At 43.1% G+C, this 21,642-nt stretch overlaps 3 protein-coding genes across 4 annotated transcripts; all 3 read right to left on the reverse strand.

Annotated features, from left to right (window-relative positions):
• Nucleotides 1–1,650: 1,650 nt before the first annotated feature.
• Nucleotides 1,651–7,687, reverse strand: uqcrc2a (ubiquinol-cytochrome c reductase core protein 2a). Its single transcript, XM_080488868.1, has 14 exons — nt 7,579–7,687; nt 6,126–6,227; nt 5,806–5,955; nt 5,501–5,565; nt 5,315–5,371; nt 5,092–5,216; nt 4,337–4,434; nt 4,082–4,139; nt 3,520–3,615; nt 3,242–3,441; nt 2,938–3,018; nt 2,766–2,842; nt 2,531–2,684; nt 1,651–1,972 (listed from the first exon to the last, which is right to left on the reverse strand). The coding sequence occupies exons 1-14, from the start codon at nt 7,609–7,611 to the stop codon at nt 1,889–1,891; spliced, it is 1,380 nt and encodes a 459-aa protein (XP_080344994.1). The 5' UTR covers nt 7,612–7,687; the 3' UTR covers nt 1,651–1,888.
• A 963-nt stretch (nt 7,688–8,650) lies between these two features.
• On the reverse strand, nt 8,651–16,896 carry LOC308124247 (kelch-like protein 24). 2 transcript variants are annotated; one of them, XM_080487164.1, is made up of 12 exons: nt 16,778–16,896; nt 16,154–16,459; nt 14,493–14,627; nt 14,208–14,399; nt 13,423–13,566; nt 12,663–12,849; nt 11,187–11,333; nt 10,956–11,084; nt 10,625–10,801; nt 10,025–10,171; nt 9,758–9,923; nt 8,651–9,525 (listed from the first exon to the last, which is right to left on the reverse strand). In XM_080487164.1, the coding sequence occupies exons 2-12, from the start codon at nt 16,436–16,438 to the stop codon at nt 9,366–9,368; spliced, it is 1,869 nt and encodes a 622-aa protein (XP_080343290.1). In that variant the 5' UTR covers nt 16,439–16,459; nt 16,778–16,896; the 3' UTR covers nt 8,651–9,365. The 2 variants fall into 2 exon arrangements, with proteins under 2 accessions (XP_080343290.1, XP_080343291.1); XM_080487165.1 differs by lacking the exon at nt 16,778–16,896 and having other exon boundaries at nt 16,154–16,519.
• A 772-nt stretch (nt 16,897–17,668) lies between these two features.
• anks4b (ankyrin repeat and sterile alpha motif domain containing 4B) lies at nt 17,669–21,306 on the reverse strand. Its single transcript, XM_080487870.1, has 2 exons — nt 21,086–21,306; nt 17,669–19,657 (listed from the first exon to the last, which is right to left on the reverse strand). The coding sequence occupies exons 1-2, from the start codon at nt 21,244–21,246 to the stop codon at nt 18,514–18,516; spliced, it is 1,305 nt and encodes a 434-aa protein (XP_080343996.1). The 5' UTR covers nt 21,247–21,306; the 3' UTR covers nt 17,669–18,513.
• Nucleotides 21,307–21,642: the final 336 nt, after the last annotated feature.

The raw sequence follows: 21,642 nt of genomic DNA on the forward strand, positions 1-21,642 counted from the left end.
ATTGAAATACAACTTTTGTTTTGGAACATGAAACAATACCACAGAATCAATGTTTAAATGAGACTTATGAGGTTACACAGGATTCAAATTGAGCAGAGTGGAACAGGAACCAACCAGGAGAAGCAAAAATAACTTGAAACACCAGCAAAGTATACACTTACAGATAATCAATGATAAGATATCTGCATGATCTGTGGTTGTTTTGCAAGTGTGTGCTTGACCTCTCACTAATTTCTGGGGCCGTTTTTCTATAATCTTACTAGTTTTAATGAAAACCGCCTCACATACTTACCATTGTAACTAAAAGTAGAGCGCAAAGACAGCCCAAGGCAGGTGCATCACAAATCATCTGATGTTTCTCCATTGAAAAGTCAGTTTGTGGCCAGAAGGTTTCTATATTTGGATCTTCATTCATTGAAAGCTACTGCTTTTCCCCACCCTCATCATAAACAGACCTCTAAAATCCCAAAAAACGCCAGGTCTCCACTTCTTCAGGATTGGTTCAAAGCAGCAAATCAACAGTATCAATAATTTAATAGAAAATATCATGCAAATAATGGCAGGTAGCCCTCTGAGGCAATGTGTGACCTTATTTGGCACAAAAATTGACTCGAGAACGTTTTTAAAAAAAAAAAACTTTTGTCAGTTAATCGTGTAATTCACAAGTAACGGTTAACAATCTAGTAATTGTTTCCAAGTGTTTTCTGTCGTGTGCACTGGGCTTCGATAAGTCAGTGTTGTATTGTGTAGACACGGTCTGCATTAAAACAATAATTGTGGCGAATTTAGAGGGCCGAATACTCTCTCAACCTTTGAGCCACATTTGGCAACATGTGCATTTCTTTCTAAATTGAAATAGATATTAGAATATGAGAAAAAAAATAGCTGTGCCAATAGTCAAGATTATGTGTAGTATTCCTCATGGTGGTGTTTTGGCTCATTTACAGCAAAGGGTCAGACCACCTGACTGATGCCTTTATCTTTATATGAAAAATTGTGTTTTAACATCAGCAATGCACATAAAAACTGCCCGCGTATTGTTAAAAGTCTGTGTACATTTCATGACATGACAAATTGTTTTGTAGGACAGTCGCACTCACTGAAGTACTGCAACGATTAAGGGGAACTAAGCCTTATTCTGAGATTTTTCAGGGGGAGTCAATTTTGCACCACATAAAAACATGAGATTTACAAGGTAGCCGACATGAGGCGACAGTAACGCAGGTCGTAATAATCTAGTATTGTAACACAAAAACATGGACAAACACATACAGGGAATTTTTATTTGATTCATTATGTACATGTTGCTGGTTTTCAGTGAATGATCGACAACTGCTCAGTATATTGGCAGCACAAATATGAAATAATCAGCTCTGGATGGAAGGCAACCTTCTGTCTCACAAAGTAGATTTTTGTGGTTTTGGTTCCCCCTACTGGTTGAAACAAGATACAGTACTTGTTGGTGTTAAAAATACACTGGCTGAAATAAAAGCTCTCAACTACCATGTTTGTATAGTTCATTTCCACAAGAAAACAGTTTTATGTGCATTTAGCCGCTCAGCGAAGTGAAGCTTTTTTTTCCCCCGTTAACCATGAAAACACAGTTTACACCGAGCTCACTGTGAAATTCAAAACTCAAGCGGCAATAAGCTGTTTTATTCTTATTTTAATTTACATAGATATACAGTGGGAGCTGTCAAAAAAAACAAACGCACAAGACATACTGCATTGTGTTGTTGTTTACACAAACTGCAGGACAGACTACAAATGATTGGATGACTTGTAAAAGCTGCAGGAGGCTCTTAGGTCCGCTTGTCTTCTTTATCCTTTTTTTAAACCGCCAGGCGCAGCAGCGACGAGGTAAAATCAGCTGTTCTTATGCTTTTGTTCATACTTCGTCCACAAATGGCGTATTGCTGAGATGTCCACTTGATGCCATGGTCTTCTTGCCAGCCACAAATTTTTTCGCAGCCTGTAACGAGAAGCCGGAGACACTCGTTGTCATTAACCTGCTCCTTTGCGTTACTTATATTGGAATCGATTCTTACCGACTCCCTTTTAAAAATCAAATCACGGATTAAAGAACACAAATGTAAGGCAAACAAATAGTGACACAATAAATATATAAATGTTCTTTAAGCTCATCCGCTATCCTGATCCTTAGGTCCACTGCATACACGGAAATACATCCGTTTGTTTCTACAGAAAAGAAAAGCTGTGACTGGCCATCACCACACTTTTGCTCCACCATGAACGAAAAAAGGCAAGAATAAAGTGAAAAAAAAAATAATAATCACACAGAGGTGGGGCCTATTTGCTGCTTTTTCACAGCTCCATTACAGTACTGTTGCCACGACAACGGATGTGAAGTCAAAAGAGGTAACGAGCATCGCAAATAAACAGATTGAAAACAGTTCTGCAACGCTGGTTGGTGTGAGGAAATTCAAACAAATAGCAGGTTAAGTTTCACTGATTTGACATGATTTATCCCCTTCATGGTCAGACACACAAGAGCCATGACAGTACTCACATTGACCACATCGCCCTGGGTGACAGCATCTATCGCCTGGGCGACGGCTTCGGGGGCCTGGTACGCTGCAGTGGCCAGAGCCTGAGCGCCGAGCTCCTCCACCAGGCCTTCATTGGCCTCTAGCGACATCAGGTACTCTGCTTTCACTTGGTTCCTGCGAAGAAACAACAAACTCAGTCCAGAGTCGACGACCGCTCATCTGTCGGTCAGAGTCGCCGGCTAGTTAGTTACGCACTTTGCGTTGAGGACTTCAGCCTCTGAGACACTGCCCTCTGCCACACCTTTCACCTGAGCGACGGCAGCTTGGATCACCTGGAGAGGAAGGCACCACGGAGGACACTAGTGTTATAACGATTCTGGTGGTTCTGCTCGTTTTGCAAACCGCATGGTCAAACGCTGGTAAGCACCTCTCCTGCAGAGTTGGCTTGAGCGATGGTATAGATGCCAAACAGCCCAGAGTCGGAGTACGAGGCATTGAAGGCGGTGGCCTGAAAGAGAAGCAGGGATCACATGACGTCAGCAAACGATATATAAGTAACGTCGATATTGGCAGTGGAAGACCAGGATTTAACTCCACCCGTCATGGCAAATGTTAAACTGGGTAAAGTTGAATGACTCTAAAGGCTAATTACTATAATGTAATATGATAATAAATAATAAAATATATTACTACTCTGTTACTGTTACTCTATTACTTTCTCTGTGACTTACATCAAACGGCTTTGTGGTTGCTTTGGCGATACCCTGGTTTAGTTTGCCGTTGAGGCTGGAGCCTCTCTTCACATGAGGACCCGCTCCCAGAATCCTTTGCAGCACCGTGAAGGCATTCGCCTCGGCGGTACCCGTCACGCCGCCCTCGCTGGCAATCAGCGCGTGCACCAGGTCATCGTTGTTGTGCAGCCGCAGCTCACCTTCACACGGAATATCATCATGACCAAAGAGCAATCTTTAGAGGGACCGACGCAGCTTTGATGAGATTTAACTTTTACCTCCACGGTACAGAGATTTAGCCACGGGTGCCCCGGGCCCGCTGCGGGCACTCAGGAGCCCCTCGGCCACTTGCCTCAGGACGGAGTGTTTTACACCTGCGTGTGGAAAAAAAAGACAGATTAACAGGACGGCTCAGGGACTTTCAGAGAGACGATTATTTTACTGATATAGAACATATTATGTGAAGTAGGCAGTGCTTTTCTTTTTAAGCTCGTCTTCTTTAAGTCGGCGTTGTTTTATTAGTTTCCATTAGCCAATGATAAGAACCTCACACAACCTCGCTACAAATAGTGTCAAGCTGCACCTGCCAGCACATGCAAGCACTGACTCACTGCCGCTGAGTATTTGGCCTGAGGCCTAAAGGCACTTCAAGCAGGTGAAAACTGATACATGAGCGAGTGTGCACACGTGTACACACACACACCCCAAGACGGCTGCGAGGCTCGAGTGTGACTTGGTGTCTATTAGGAAACTGGAGCCTTGATAAGCTTAAAAAAAAAAAGAAAAAAAAAAAAAAAAAGAGCAGCTGTGACAAAGTCATCCAGAGTCAATAACACTCACCGAGGCCGACGAGGGCCATTCTGCTGCTGGTGAAAGTGCCCTCAACAAATGAATGCAGCTACAAGAGAAGGAGACGGAGTGTGAGAGACACAGGGAGACTAACAATGCTTCTGAAAGGGTGTATTAAGGACACAAACAATGTTGCCTTTCTCAGAGCGACAACGTGATCCCTGCAGTCAAGTGTCTTGTTTAGATTAGGCAATAATAAATTGATAAAACAAATAAAACAATACACACACACACGCTTAGCCATACCTGCTCAGAGGAAATACGACCAACCATGTAGTCAGGGCAGTATAGAGAGTTGGACAGGCCACTTTTGTATGCTGCCTTATGCAGTGTCTCGATTACAGCTGCAGGGAAAGACAAAATTTAGTTAAAATTAACACTTAAAATAATTGAATGCTATAATTATGATACTGATAATCCACAGAGGGTCTCTGCAGAGATCACCAAATGCAATTTAAGCATTATAGGACATTATTTCAAAGCTACAGATCAGATTGATTATGTAGCTGCCTATAATTAATAATTAATTTCTGTTTTTTTGCAAAACTTAAGAATTCTAATAGAAGGTGAGTGTATGTTGCGTTGCAATCCACCTTCAAAGCTTCATCCACTTTTACAGGCGTGCGGCATCTTCCTGCTGCTCACGAAAGAGCATTTTAGAGCAAGCAGCGCCTGCCGCAGCCGACATTTAGCTGTTTTTAAAAGCCTTTTCTCTTTGAGGAGACTGACCTCAGTGCGTTTTATCACCCTGAGGAATAACGATCGATGTCGAATTACTGCTTTTAATGTATCTGTGCCACTGAGATTCAGCACTCTTGGTGCTCAAAGTTTAAATTTCGGGGCAGAGGCGCTTAAATGGGTGAGGAAGAATCAATGAACAGAAAGCACTTACAAGCAAAATATATCTTAAAAATCCCTGTGGCTGCCTGCTCTGGCTCTGGAGATCTCAAAATCTGCTTTTCCCAACAAGACGTCTACGGTTTCTTCTCGGAGTTACTCACACATCTGAGGAGACTGCTCAGCCAGGGCCTTGTCAACCTTCACTCTGGTCGTCAGCTCTTGCACCTCCCACGGCCGGAACTCCTGAGTCGTGGTCACATTGATCAGAAACTCCAATAATGAATCTCTGAAACGCAAACAGAACAGCGAGGAGTCACTGAAGCATCCGAACAACCACATATAGCCAATTTAATTAGGCGCGAGGCTGAACGGTTCATAACCTACACGTCTTTCCTCAAACAGCTTGCACTGTAGACCATGGTCTCTCTTGATGAAGTCACGCTGGATGAAAGACAAACAATAACAAAGTTGATTCCTTGTGGTGGTGCTATTTTCCGTTTGGAATTTATTCAAAACAAGAAAAGCACCATCACATGAGTGTGCATGTGTGCAGAAAGTACAGTCTCTGACCTCAAGCTGCCCCCCACTGCTTCCAGACTGCGACAGATCTTGAAAGCAGACGCAGCCTTTGTAGTCTAAAAATACAAAAAAAGACAAAAAAAAATAATTAGATTGCGTAAAGAAGTGTAGGCAGACATGCTGAGGGTGGAAGTGCTTGAATTAAAAACCGTAGTATCACTTCTTGTAGATTGTCAGATGGCGTCCGTGCGACAGTCTGTCACTCGAAGAATGATTTAAGAGGATCACCGTGACTATATCTAATTCTGCAGACACAGTTCGTTGATTCCCTGACGGCATCGCAGGTCACAAATTACCAGGTTTGCTGCCAGTCGTAACACATGGGTGACACCCAGGTTTTCCGTCGTCTCATAGCGACTGCCTGCTTTCACAAACATGCCGACACTCGACAGCGGGGAGTTGTTCTCCAGCGATGCCACAACCAGACCGTTTGGGAGCTTGGACACCTGAAGCAGCACCGAAAAATGTTGTTGGAGGTTAGAAGTTATATTTTAAACAAATATGTATGGATTAAAAATAACAAAACTGACATTCTCGGAAAATTTACATGCTTTTCACTAATTTCTGGGAACACAACGGACCCACAATTTTATTTTAAGCTGTTAAAAAAGCCTACCTGGACATCTTGGGGGGTGAGAGGTGCAGCTGTCACAGGTTTCATGCTGCCGAGGGACTCGGTCAGCGGTTCGATCCTTCTGGTAGCGGCATAGCAGCGTTTCTGGATGTTAACATGTAAAATACAAGAATCCTCAGAAGCTGCCACTGACATGCATTTGTTTTAGTAATTAACAACAAGGTGCTCGTTCCACAGTTAGCGTTGTCTCCATAAAAGCGCACCACGTTTATGTTGTATATGTGTATAAACATTAGGTCGCGTAACCGGTTGAAGAAGGATATGTTATACATAATACAGATGCTCATCAGACACAAGCTGGTTTAAGAAAACTATGATGAACATATTTCATGTTACAACACATTCCTTTAGTTTGACCGATGTAGCATCAATACATTGATGATCAGATTCATAACAGTCAATAAATACAGAAAAGTCTACTTTGACATTCAGCAATAATTACATTTATTACTCTTTCATACTCTACATATAGTTCCATTTTATCAAATTGTCAAACAACTCCAACAGTAATTATACAATCCTGCTTTTCATTAATTTTCCCCTCAACTATTAACTCACCAATAACAGAATGGTTTAACCCTCTTCTGGCTTCTAAAAGTTGAAAGATCACCTTCTGATTAACCTGGGACTACATGAAACTCACCACTGCATTTCTTTGGGACGTTTTTACTCAAATTACATTTGATGACTTAAAGAGGACGAATGTACTTTACTGATCCAAATTTTGGAGATTCGAGTGTAACAGTAGTAGACATATGCCACCTCCTGGGTAGAATAAAACTGCTTTAAGTGAATTTAAACACCATATAAATCATAATATCACTTCATTTTAATCCACAGGCAACAATCAGATGTATAATGACTTTATCTCGAGCTGTGTAATCTGGGTGACAGTGACAGTGTCTCTGCAGGCAGACAGTTGGATGACCTGAAATGACCCAGGCAAATTTAGTCCAGGGAGGCCACGACCTGCATATGTCCTGTCAACAAAGCCCGAGGTCACTGGGACAGCCTTTTGGTAATTTTACCCGTTTTCCCCTATAAAAGACACCATATGAGGAGAGTCATTAGTTTATTTAAGGCTGAATCAATATATTTCATAGGTTCAGGGATGACCTTCAGGTTACTTTCAGAGGAGCATCAAGAAACACGCACGAACAAACCGCATAGACGAGCTGTTCTACTGAACAGGTAGTTGTGACTTTACTGGTTTTGATAGAAATGAATGATCGGATCAGACTCGGAAGCGAAACAGTAGAAACGAGTCACACGCTCGGCGATCCCGAATTGGCCGCTCACATAGCGAGCTAACTAGCCAGCGGGCTAACTGCTAACCGTGGGTGCACTTCTCGAGCTCACTTGATGTTCGAACACGCAGAGTTTAGGTCGAGTGCGTGACAGCGCTCACATCAACTCGGAAAAGGGGGAAACTCACGGAGATATTGCTCAGAGGCCGGATTCCTCTCATGATTCGCGACTCTCTCCTTCAACCGGCACAGAAAGACAGCTATGGCGGCTGGCTGACGTCATACCCAGCATGCAATGCGGCGCGCAGCCGGCCAAAGATCAGAGAGCAAGAGGAAGCCCTCCTTTATTTAAAAACGTGCGAAAACAACACTGAATACATGAAGTTTAATCGCTTATGATCGTAAAAATAGATTTCTTGTGAATGTTTCCACCCGCAACCAGCAATACGTCGCCGGAACGACAGAAAGAAACCACATACACCTTAAATCAGTGTTTTTCAGTGTGGGGCGAGTCTCCAGTCTCCACTGCGGGGCGCCAAATCGCTTCAAGAGTCAAAACAGAACGCATTTTAAACATAAAAACAACCTCTAAAAAGCTTATGTAAATATGAAATTATATATTTTAAAAAAGGTTTCTCGTACATTAATTAAGTGATGTAATCATAAGTATGTAAATATGACAAATAAAGGAAGAGAATGACTTTTTGAACCCTATATAAGTCAGAAAAAAAATGGACAGTGTACGATGGGAGGAAAGTCACCAAAATACTGGAAACAGGATGTGTGACTGGTCCTGTGGGATAACTTAACAGTTGCTGCATTCAGAAAGTGGACAGAGAACTAACCAACAGGGCAATGATCCCAGAACAGACTCCTCGATTTCTGTCCTGCATGGAGATTGAAGCAGGCTAAAGAAAAAGTCACCACAATATAAGAGTGATAACATGTTGACAGGAAGGTCCTACCGGCGTCAACTTTCTCAGAAGATACTGGCATTGAGGACAGTTAAGAATCTTCAGAGGCGGCATGAAGAATTTAAGCTATATGGATGGTTCAGTTTTGGACATGCTTTGTCCAAAATCAAACAATTCAAAAGACATCACAACAAGTTGTGTTTAGGTATAAAAACTGCAACCAAAATTCCAAAGAAATCAACCACCTGCCTGCTTTACCCATCATCTAATTAGCTTTTTGTCTCCAACTGTGTTTTTGTCATTGTCAGTAACAAAACATTGATAAAAACACAACAAAAAACAAAATGGGGTTCAGTGTTGATAATTGAACTTTATTACAAGCCATCTCCACCGGAATTCACTAAAATGGATGACACACACTACAATACAAAAATAAACTCCACATATTACAGGTCGTAAAGACAATTGTTTGAACTTACAAATATTAATTACAAAACACAGCTCACATATACACAATCTTTCTCACAGGTAACCTTCAAAAAAAAATTAAGGACTCAAGTCTTTGGCCCTTCTTAATACCACAAAATCAGTTCCAATTTTCCCAAAATTGTGACATTCACAGCTCACCAACCCCCAATAAATACAGCACATGACAATATAAAAAAAGACACCACATTGGCTGCAAGCATCGTCAGCCTGATGTGCTTGAACACAAAAACGACACCCTAAACACGTTCACATTGTACAGAACGAGTCACAACTGCTGACTGAGTTGTGGATCACAGTAACTGGAGCGCACATACATCGATGACAGTTCTTTCGCTGCCACATCAAAGGGAGGAACTGCAGTCAGTGAGACATATCCCACCAGTCGTCACCCATAACAACTGATTACACTTAGTTTACCTGCAACAGCCCAGACGGCCGTCCGCCTGGTGCCTGCCAAGGCGGCGCCTCTCAGGTCGCTGGTGTCCTCAGCTCTGAGCTCTGTAGCGCACTGCTGCAAAAGTGGCTGCGAATGAATAACCGTTGAAAAGACTTCCCCTGTTCAACGGCACACTTTAGTTGTCATTCGTCGTTTCAGGACAGCAGTCGCTTGTAGGGATGTCCTTCCTGAGGTGCAACGACACACAGCTGAGCCAGCTGCGACTGGTGGGCATCTCCCCGACAATCTCCCACGTGTCCGTTTCGTCACAGTATCTCTCGATAGTGTCGTGATACCTGTGCAGAAAATTGATTTGCGTTTTTCATCATGACATCAAACTGTGGTTTTTAACTTGAAGAGAAAATGGGTTTTCAATCAATGGAAACCTAATCTGGGGTATGCAAATCGGAATTACATTAAAACTTTGCTTTAATTGGATAAAGCTCGAGGATACTTCACTACATTGAATCAAATGTCCCCTTAAAGTATCTCCCGCTGACATTAGATCTTTTCTGGTCCACTACTCACCTGTCCCAGCCCTCCTCTCCTCCCAACACGTAGATCTTTCCGTCCACTACAGCAGCTCCGGGCCTGTAGCGTCTCTCTTTCATGGGAGCACACATAGTCCACTTGTTGGTTTTGGGATTGTAACACTCCACCTTATCTGTGTTCTCTATCGAAGCATGCCATCCACCTGAGAAATAGCAAGAGGTTTTTAAAAGTCATTACTCCGAACGTGTGAAGAAGAAAAAAAAAAGCTCCACTTGAGAAGGTGAGCTGCTCAGCTGGCCTTACCTATCACATAGATTTTTCCTTTGAGTGTACAAGCAGCTGAACCAGAGCGAGCGATCTGCATGGGAGCGATCTCTGTCCATATTGAGGTTTTCGGGTTGTATACTTGTGCGATGTCTGTGCCGTCACCATCCTCCAAAACTGCGCCACCTGCAGGATACAAACACGTGTGCATGTCGGGAACGGCTTTTTAATGGGTAATAAACTGAGAGCCGATCATTTGGAATCAAGTGTATATAAACAAAAAATAAATAAAAAATGCCTGCATGTGTATGTAAGGTCAGGGGAAATCGTTTTATATAGAAACACACACACCACACATTAGGTATACAATTTTAGTGGCATGTTGGAAGCCTGTTTATAGTCCAAACTTTCTTCATTCTTGGTGGCATACATTCAACAAGGTGCTGAAAACCTTCGAAGATTTTGGTTCATATTGACGAGCCAGTATCACACATCTGCTGCAGATTTGTACATTCCTGATGTGAAATTCGTGTGCCACTGCATCCCAAAGGAGTGCAGTGAAGTCATCATATGACACGGTGTGTTGTCCTGTTAAATTAATACTAAGGGGCCTCAGCACGTATAAACATCTATCCCTACCAGTAACATAGAGCAGACCGTCCAGGGCCACCACAGCAGGACTTGTGACCGCCATCTTCACAGACTCTGTAAACTCCCAGGAGTTGGTGTGAGGGTTGTAGCACTCCACCAAGTCAAGACGCGAGCGTCCTTCCCAGCCTCCTACTGCATACACAAATCCGTCCAGCATCACCAGGCCTAGGAGGAGAGGGGGAGGAAAAAAAAAACCCAACAATCAATTATCCTGAACTCGAAAACATGGACCATTTAAGATGATTTTCTTTTTTATTGTTCTTTTGCTCGTAAAGTAGATTTCTTTAAAGTATAAAAAGGATAAATATGACCGTCCTACCCAACTCGGAGCGTGCTACATTCATGGGAGCCATCTCCATCCAGGAATCGAAACAGGGGTCATAACGCCACATCTCTCTGCTGGCTGAGCCGTCAGGAAACTCTCCTCCGGCCAAATACATTGTCGAGTCTAAACAGAAAAAAGAAGTTCGAAGAATCTGGTTTGTAAGTGTTCATTAGAAAGGAAGTCTAACGCAGGCTATGAAGGAGTTTTACCATGACTGGCGCTCACCTGACACGACCAGCCCGTGTTTGCTCACGGCGAACGGCAGACAGGCCAGATTCTTCCACTGACTGGTCACGGGGTCGAAGCTCTCGACGCTCCGCAGCACCACCTTGTCGTCCTCTCCTCCAACCGTCACTATCACTTCAGCCGTCCCTGTTGCCATGACGAAGGGAGCGGGAAATAACAGAGACAAACTGAGAATGCTGAGAATTCTTAATAATCATGCATTGACAGTCACCAGCAGCAGTTAAACAATGAAGTCCCATCGATACATTTTGCACAAAAAGTATACGCATTAGTAAATTGTATTTGTAAGGAATGTGCATTTGTGAGATGAACAGCAGACTGGGGAGCAGCAGGAGTGGAGGGAGTCAGGTTACAAAGGCTCCTGGTGGTTACATTACCAATGAGTCGTGTTCTTTCACACTTCACTCAGAAATAAGACAATAGTAGGATGACCTCTTTGGCACTGGCAGAGAAAATATCTTTGACAGACAGCTTTGCTGCTCATCCCACAAATGCATGATCATTACAAATGTGGCACCATTCAAAAGGAAAATAAATCTCCACTTCAACCATATTATGTTTTTTTGAGGCTTTTCTAAAAATGATTCAGGTTGTACACTTCTTTTTTTTTTTTTTTTTTTTAAAGGCTTTGGATGATGTATACAGTATCCAAAAATACCATTTGAAAAAAAACCTGCATTCAATAGGTTAAGAGTAAAACAACATAATAGTGAAATTTATAACACATTTTGTGAATTCATGAAAAATAATATTAAGTCAATAAATGTGATGGCAGCAACACAAATAAAAATAATGATGTTCTATGTGAGACATGGACGACTTGTGGCATGCGGGGCTCCATTCTTTGTAACCCACAAGCACCTTTCCAGAAAGTTCCTATTTAATGGTAGGATAGTCGCTTATTTTGAGCACGTATGAAGCAGGAATTATTTACAAATGCTCCTGATAACATTAACTTGAGTTTATTTTATGGTAAAAAAAAATACTAAAGGCATGCATTTTTATTCAATACAATAAGCTCTTTTGATCAAATTAGTAATCGAAAATTGTCAACATGTTCAAAGTTGTCATGTCCTGGTCTATATCATGATGTGAATGAGATAATTGCACTGTTTACATCATCCCGAACAAATTTTAAAAATATATGATTTTCACTAGCGAGTCAAACAATGAAATTAGCCCCCTGATAAGTCATCAATTAGTCAACTAAACCATACAGATGCACAGAAACCAGCAAAAATGAGCATGAAAACACCACAAGACACAAAATATACATGAGAATAGTGTCAAATATTGAGATCTTACATATTCCTGAAAGAGACCTCCAGCCAGTAAAGTCCCACACCAAAATGGATCAAAGCCAAAAAGTAAAGGATGAATTAACAACTGAACAGAGACGACGGCGTGGTAGCCATACATGATGAAAATATACATGATGCGACTGGTTGTGCTGACCTGTGGACCTGCGGGGCCTCGCTCTGGGGCAGTACAGCTCTCCTCTGCGGTCCTTCAGCAACAGGTAGTCCTTGGCCTCAGAGATGAGCTTCTGGCAGGCCTGATTCTCCGTCACCACGTCCATGGATTCGATCACGTCGTGCAGGTAGTAAGGGCTGATGAGCGGCAGGCGAATGTGCTCCAGGACCTTTTAGAGAACAAATCAAATCTAAAAAGCTCTCCTATGAAATGCATTATTGCCCCTTTAAATGACAATTGTTTTGTCTGACGGAATACATTACTGATCCAGACTTACGGGAAAGTACACTGAGGATTTTGGAGTAATTTTCCTCAAATTCTCTTAATGCAGGTACACAAAATGGGCCTAACATATTAAAACTACTACAAAACAGAGCTTTTGCTATTAAACTTCAACATGCAAAAAAATTATGAAAAACAACAATAAACTCCAGTGAGTAAGAACGATCCTTTTACACGTCTGCACCCAAGAAGACTACCGGCTCATAAAGCAGCGCGGGTTTCATGTCTTCACTTATGAGCATTTTTAAGACCAACAGCTGCCGAGTTGAAGGCTCGGCACTAAAAAAAAAAAAGAAAAAATCTTCAACCCAGGAATTATTATGGAATATACTGTAGACTACATGTCTACTGCTGGAATTTCTGCAACAATAACCATACATCCACCACAAAGCTGACTAGGAGAAGGCAGTAAAGCAGGAATCAATGGCTGTGGCGCACAATACGAGTTATCGATTCTGACCTTTCCAAAGCTCTGCTTGCGAGAAGGACATTTATTCAGCCACAACATGGCGGCCTCAAACACCATCTCTTCTTTTGACACATTGATGAGGTCGCTGGCAATGATTTCTGTAAGTTTGTCCACACACAGAGAAAGGAACTCCTCCTGCGCAGAAAGAGAAACAAGAATTGAGGGAGTATTGGGAGTGTGATTTTAGACACACGTCTGGCTCTGGAAACACACACAGTATGTGAGAAAGCGGCCGCTCGCAGGCCCCAGTCTGACTGCTTACTGGGAGGGTAGATTATCTTTGTTAAGCTTCCCATCACACATGAAACCCACAACACTCCCAAGTTCATTCATCCTGCTGAGGCACAGGTGACACGCGTCGACAAAGCTTCGCGTTTAATCTGCTGCACACTCTCATAACTCAAATAGCCAGCAGCGGGTTGAGGGGAATCATGCGTGCACATTAAACCAGAGTTCACACTTGTGGGTAAAGATCCCTGGTCTGGACTTAGAGAGGAGGAATTGTCCTGACAAATCGACTAAAAAATAATAACGATCTGTGCTGAACTAATGGGGGGGGGGTCTTCAGCAGTGGGGTTTTTTCTACTCGCTCACAGCTGCTTATAAAATATAAAGGAATTAAAGTAGTTATAAGAATTCATTCCTTGCACACACAAACAACAGCTACAATAATAAGTTAACACTTCCACGGCTAATGTTTCCGTCTTGTTATGTTCAGTTTGGTTCATCTTGCTGCTCTGCAGCTATGAAAAATTAAATCTCGATCAACATCTCACCTGCTGACAAACGGTGCTGAAGTGCTCAAGGATGTAGTCCATGCTGCGTCGCTCCAGCTCCTTGCACGAATGGGCCTCCGCAAAGCAGTGAATCCCCACACAGTTCATCTCATCCATCTGACGCTCCATGAAACGACAGCAGGCCTCTCGAACGGCCATCACGTCCAGCAGATTAGCTGCTGCCAGCAGGCCCTTAACACAAATTAAATCAGCTTTCGGTGAACAGGCAACTTTTAAATAAGTTAAAAAAGAAAAAAGAAAAGACGGTATCCCTGGCTACTTCACCTGCACGTTGGCTTCAGAGATGTAGACTTCTGATGTGTACGCGTAGCTCACCAGCATGCCAACCATCTGAGGCTCAACACCATTGATGGCAACGCGCTCTTGCTTCGATTCGATCAGGTCAGTGGAAAACATCGCCTGAGGAAGAACAAAACGACACCTGAGCGCGTGCATGATTGTTGTCCTCACTCCATGTGCCCCGCTCCTCTTAGATAACCAAACATTTTGCTGCTACTTTATATCTGCACGAGGATTGGCTGGAAGCCCTACTATAAACACAGTAAATCCTATGGAGACATTTAGAGAGAACCCAATTTAAAACACAGTTGAGCATGACTGATCCAGCTTTCATGCAGAAATCTCACGACGTCCCGTCTCTACGTCCGACTTTATGACGCCAAAACCAAGTCCCAGCAGCTCCAACTGTGGTTGCATACAGTGAGTCAGCTTCATGGAACAAGAACATGGCATGTTCCTCATTAACGTGCACGTGTAGTCCTGCGGGGCAGCTCACCCATTCACACACATACAGTCTCCCCTCGGTTTCCCCTTTGTTGCCCCCAGAGAGGAACAACACAGGAGAAACAACACTGAAACCCTCATTTTGCTGAAGAGACATCAAACGGAAAATTCAGATGCAAACAATCTCAAAACATACTGGATGTATGAAAAGGACAACCAATGGCAAAGATTCCCCAATACAAAACAAGAATGTAATCCCCACAGAGAATAAGCTGTCAAACTTGATAGTTTACTAATGTCGTTTTTGAAGCAGCATGAATTTTGTCCAATGAAAAGAACCTAACCAGTCTCAGGATGTTACGTCTTTTCAGAGGAGGAACAACAATCTCTTTCACAATGGTGCAGTGGTAGGTGCTCTCAAATCATAGCAAGAGTACCCCATGGGTTTTCTCCGGGTCTCCCTTTTCCTCCCACAGTCCTAAAACATGCATTCAATATCAACTGGCGAGGTGTGAATGCTTTTGTGAGACTGTTCGCGTTTGCACTGGCAACATGTCCGGGGTGTACCCTGCTTTCACGTATAGCTGGCTGGGGACCGCTCCAGCCCTCTGTGAACTTTAAATTTGAAGGTTATTATGGCACAATAGAATAGAACAGAACAGAATAAAACAGAATAGTACTTTTTTTGCTAGAGTGACAATAGAGTTCTATTCTATGGGTTTTTTTATTGTTGTGGCACAGAGCAAATGTGATGTAACTGTGTGTATTTTCACAAAACTAAACAATTACTACCGAAAATGAGTCCAATCTCATTTTCTGTAGTAAGTGTAACTACATTATCGTCTGGCCCACTCAAGTTGAAATTACACTATATGTGGGCCCCTGAGCTGGAGTGTGTTTGACACAACTGCTCTACAATGAGATCACAAAGGTGTGTGACATTTTTACAAACGGCACAGATTAGATGTGGCTTTTAAACCGGGATGAAGAATCTTTTTGTTGTTGTTGTTTGTTTTCCAGACAAAATCACAAGAAGCTGCCTTTAAATGCCAGATTCCTCCTGTTGATTATTTCTAATGAAAGCAAAGTATGCATGAAGAATCTCCTCCTGATAATAATAATATGAGGACTGCCCAACCCCAACCCCACCCCCGTGCCTGTGATTGTCCCCGACACACCTGAGGGTGACCAGGTTTGTTTACCTGGAAGTAGGAGCTGAAGGAGGCCAGCACGATGCGGTGGCAGGGGAACTCCTGCCCGCCGCAGCACAGGGTCACGTCGCAGAAGGCGTTGTTGAGCCGCAGGCTGTTCAGGCCCTGCAGGACGGTGCAGGGGTGTAAACTCTCCACGAACAGGTAGTCCTCGTTGTTGAGGGGGGCCGCCGGCGGCGGGGGGGCGGCCGCGGCCGTCACCGCGCAGTCGAGCTCCGGCACCGCGAAGGTGGCGTGAACGGTGGAGTGCAAACCGACAGCGTTGATTTCAGCCATGTCTGACTCCGCTAGGCAAGCCTGAGAGGAAGAGGAGGGAAGAACACAGCTTTCAACCACACTCGCTCACTTTTCAGGCACAGAATTGACGGGGGAGTCTGTGTAAGTTCTCCTGGACAGGCTGTAATCCCGGGGGGGGGGGGGGGGGGGGGAGGTTTGGAAAAGTCTCAGGAGGAGCAGAGGAGAAGAAGCGGAGCTGGGATTGTCACTAATGAGGCTTAGCGGAGCTGCGGCTCCGCAAGACTGAGAGTCCCTCCGCCGGGACAACCTGCCCGGACACACACACACTACCAGCTGAGGGTGGGGGGGGAAACAGTCTGCGAACGTGAAAGATATTACCTGTTACACATAGTCGTGACCAAACTCTCCCACATATGGTGGAGACGGCTCCAGTCGGTGGCAGCCGAGGCTTTATCTCCTCGGTGTGTGTGTGTGTGTGTGTGTGCGGGAGCTCCGCCCTCCTCCGCCGCTCCGGGAGGTTTCACCTCCGCTTCTCGCCGCTTCGCTCACACAACAAGCGGTTTCCAGGAGAGGTGTGTCAAGATGAAATGCAGGTTCGGATGGATGAGTGGTGACAAGATTTAGGGTTTCACAATTAGAATTTTCTCGGTTTGCCCCCACTGATTGAATAGAAACACGAGTTTCAGGTCGGCCGGTGTGCTGAGGTCGCTGCAGCGGCCCCTGGTGGACTGTAAGGGAACTGCACATCTACAGATACGATCGATAAACCGTAAACTGCAGAACAAACAACACAGAAGTTTTTTTTTTTTTTTTTTTTTTTTGGGAATCAGTCTCGGTCACTGTTTTATTCATTTTCATCATGACCCCTTTATATGGCGTCCGTTGAAACGTTTTGAAGTTAGACATTTTTACACTATAGTGTTTTTAATGTTTTAAGACCAACCGAAAAGCATAACTAAATGTTATTTATATTTAGCCAAAATTGTATTTCCTTACTTATTAATCAGTAAATAGGCTAAAGTGAACCCTGGGCGTCTTCAGAAAACTCACAATGCTGCTTTTCATTCTAATGATCACATCTTACTGGTATTCTGCAACATATGTTAATCAGAAGAGTGAGGAGTTCTGTAACTGTTATTAACTTATAATGGTTTAGTTGAAGGAAACCCGGCTGAAAGCGATCCTTTTGGTAATTTGCCCCATTAAGGGTTAATTGTGTGAATCTGGCCATGCTTATTGTGTGCTTAGGGACAGATTCTTAGGTTTGTTAATCACAAAAACTTTATTCTCAATGACAAATATTGCAGTACAACAATAACTGCAAATAAATTATGAAATTACATAGTTCAGAGCATGTGAAAACAACCTGTATTGCAACATTTTTATTTACAGCCCCCCCCTTCAACTGAAATATGTCCCTAGAGCTATGACACTAACACTTGCACTCCATTGTCAGCAATATGACATAAACATAGAAATATTCTGAAATACATAGTACCTATGTTTCCCACAAAGGTAGAGTTTCTAGCTTTGATAAAAGATTCTATTCCCTCCCAAACACAATAAGTCAACAGCACTAACAACTGTGAGAGCCCGCTCTGTCAAAGTCGGCACCATTTTCTCATACAACTTTTATTTTTTAGAAATGACACTAAAGCAAAATTGGAAATGTTTTGTTTATTCAAAAGTAGAACACAGTACTATAATGATATTCAGGTTTATTTAACAATCATATAGTTACAAGAAAACATTCAGTAGTAAATCATCCATGTGTATGGCCTAATTATTGTGTTGCCTCGTTCTGGGAGAGAAATAATAACACACTCTTCCTTGTTTGTCCACATATATAGTCACATTTCGATTTGAGATAATATAGGCATATTTGTAGGAATTCTCACACATTGTTTTTTGTTTTTAAACCAAATGTAAAGATACTTTTCAGTATTGTCACATTGAATCATATTTTGATTTCCAGTTAGTCACACTTCTAGCACTTTAAAAAGAAGGTGTTTTTTTTAACAGACTTGAAGCATCCTTGTTTTATACAGAAGATTTAACTATTCTTTTACTTCACTGACTAATTTTAGGTTTTACACAGATTTACAAAAATTCAATCACAAGCTGGTGTCCTTCATAATCCCAGAATCCTCTAGTGCATTCCTTCTGCGCGCAGCAGCCTCCAAGATCTTCTTCCTTGGTCCCAGCTGGATTCGAATGCCTTTCAGATCTTCATCCGAGCACAGCATGAGTGCCTCCAAGTCCAGGTGCTCTCTGCTGAATGCGTGTGCAAACTCAGGCAGGGAGATGGCCGACAAAAACACATCCAGAGGAGACGTCTCCTCATCTCCGTCGTCGTCCAGGCCCAGGTCCTCTTGATTCCAAGGAAGGTCGTCGCCGACGGGATCTCCAAATTCTGCAGCGTCTTCCCCCTCCGCGAACAACTCGTTCTGAACAAGATAACCAAGACTTTCATTGTTCCCGCTTGGGATGTCCTCCGACTCCAGGCCCATCTTCTTCATGAAGATCAGACCTCCGAGGCCGGGCCGGTTGAAGATCGATTGCGTGACTTTGCCCGGTTCTTCGTTGCGATCATCGTCGTCGTCGTCGTCGAAGCCCTGCATCCCTTGTGCCATCATGGCCTCCTCCTGCTCGCTGAAGACATCCAGAAACTCCGGTTTCCCAGACATTCCATTCTCTTGTTTGAGAAAGATGACATTCCCATCTCTTCCCTGGCTCTGCATCGTGCCTTTTTCTTTCTTCCCAAGCTTTTTCTGGAGCGTGCCCTTCATCCTGGCAGTAAGGGAGCCCGATTTATCTGCAGCAATCAGCTTGGAGAACTGCTCATTGACGCCACTCACGGTACCGCCATTAGAGAAGGCCGAGCCCATGCTTGCCTCCGACACAGTCCCAGTGCTGCCCGCTCCACGGTGCATTTTTTCCATCTTGCTCTGGTGTCTCTTCTTCACCTTCTCACAGAGTTTCACCCGTTTTTCCGCCTCTTTGACAGCCTCTTTTTTTAGGGTGGCAACCTTCTTTGCGTTTTGGTTGGTCTGCTGCGAGGCGGCGGCGTCGAGAAAGCGTACGCTGTCCATGCGGTCCCGAGACGCGGCAACGTCCATGGCCGTGTGGAATTCATTGTCCAGTGCGAAAACGTTGGCGCCAAAGTTGACCAGGAAGCTGAGGATGTGCATGTGGCCATTGGCTGCTGCAAGGTGCAAGGGTGTGTTCCCCCAGATGTCGCTCCTGTTCGGATCCCCTCTGTATCAAACACACAAAGAATATGAGTTGAAACACACTTTCATTTTAATTTCACCTTGATGTTCATCACTGTTTTCCACACTTGATTGTCTACCATTTGTGGAAAATATCCTGAAAAACAGAAATAATTTGACAGTGAAAAAGAGATGCTGAGTATCTCTGTTTAGTTTTTTTTTCTTCATATACTGTATCCACCATGCTGAAGTTTCCACAGTCCAAAAACATGCCTCGGAGGTCCATCGGTGACTTAAGGCCCCGTTTAAAAGACAACGGAAAAGAGTGCAATAGGGTTTGAGAAAAGGCAAGAAATATCATGAAATACAGCCTGAATTGATACAGAATATGAATTTCTTTTAATCTGCTGATGAGTAGATTTTGCTCCCGCAAGACAAAGCCAGGATGATTTTTTTTCCCCCCCTCAGTGTCCATTTCTCTTCTAACTGCAGTGAAACAGAAACCAGACTGTCATGTTTAATATCAGGCAGCGTGTTCCTTCTCTACTACTACAACAACCGTTACTAGTACTATAACAAAACACATAAAAATGTATCATGGAACCGAAATTGTTCAAATTAACATTTAAAAAATGAGTGTAAATGATCAGTGAGCTCTTAAGACTGTAAGGCCTCTCGAGCTGCGCCACATTATCTCAGCAATAAATGCTTTGATTGCTGCGTAACTGCAAGGACTCGTCATAAAGCGAAGTTCTCGCTCCCTGTGACCAAAGCGGAAATATTTCCAGTGATTCTGGCCACGTAGCTCAGAAGTACATTTTACCTTGTCATGTTTCTCACCAACCTTTTTCTACTGATTGAGATTTCTTTTATTTATTTCTTTCCCCAGCTAGAATGTTGTGCTCATTTTGAGCTTGTCTTTTGTTGTGCTGAATGAGGACTGGAGCAGGGGGTGGGGGCTGTAAATAAAGGCCTCTTTTGTTTTACAGGATGAATTTGCATCATTAAACATTTGGCTCAGCTCCTGGGAGAGCAAATTATAAAATGTTGTAACGAAGGTTTTGATCGTGTAATGTCGTAACGTGTACTCAAAGTTCAGAGAAAGCGCTCATAAAAACCTCTTGCAGTGTACAGAAAGCATAATTTATGTTAATATTCAGCCATATGTTTGATGTAACCTAAATAAAAGCTTTTTCCGCTTTTTATAAATCTACTGTACGGGGCAATTCGAGTTATTTAAAGAGTCCAAAGTAAAATACTGTTATTTGACTTGTAACTAAAATCTATAAACTTGATTGGCTTGCTTTCTTTAGGAAAGCCATATTATGTTAATATGGTCATACATTGCACAGCATTAAGAAAATAACAATGAAAAACAGTTATTGAAATCATCCAAAGGCAACTCTATGTGTCCTTTTGTCACTGTGCGAGTGTGATAAAGAACAGGCGACTGAAGAGGTTCGACAGTACTCACTCTCTGCTGCATATGAGCTGAAGAGCATCGACATGTCCGTGGAAAGCAGCCAATAAAGTGGGAGTCATTCCGTCGTCGTCCCCAGTGTTCAGGTCCTTCCTTGTGGCCTCTTTCAAGAGGTCCAAGTTTCCATCGGTCGCTGCTTTGTGGTACCGAGTCATCTCGCAGGAAAAGGTTGAAACAAATCTGTCGCTTTCCTTCACTTCGTCCACCCACCAACGTCTGATGAGCAGAAGCGACAGTCAACCTCGGCAAACAAAGTGGCCACTGGGCGTATCCACAGCTCAGTGCCATAAAACAAAAGCAAAGTCCAGCTCACTGCTGTCACTAACACAATTTCCTCCCAACACCACGCCACAACTCATTGTGATCGGTCACCTCAAGATTTATTATCAAGGGATAGACATAGTCCAATGCTTCAGAGATAAAGGGTTATATGTTCAACACAATACAAACCATGATCACTATATAAAATACGTCAAAGGTAACCTGAAAGGTGTGAAAAAGTATGTTTGAAGCATTCTAATGTATTCATTTATCTATTTGTAGGCTTTTAT

This window comes from Lipophrys pholis (assembly GCF_963383615.2).
Source record: "Lipophrys pholis genome assembly, chromosome: 19".
Classification (NCBI taxonomy): Eukaryota; Metazoa; Chordata; class Actinopteri; order Blenniiformes; family Blenniidae; genus Lipophrys; species Lipophrys pholis.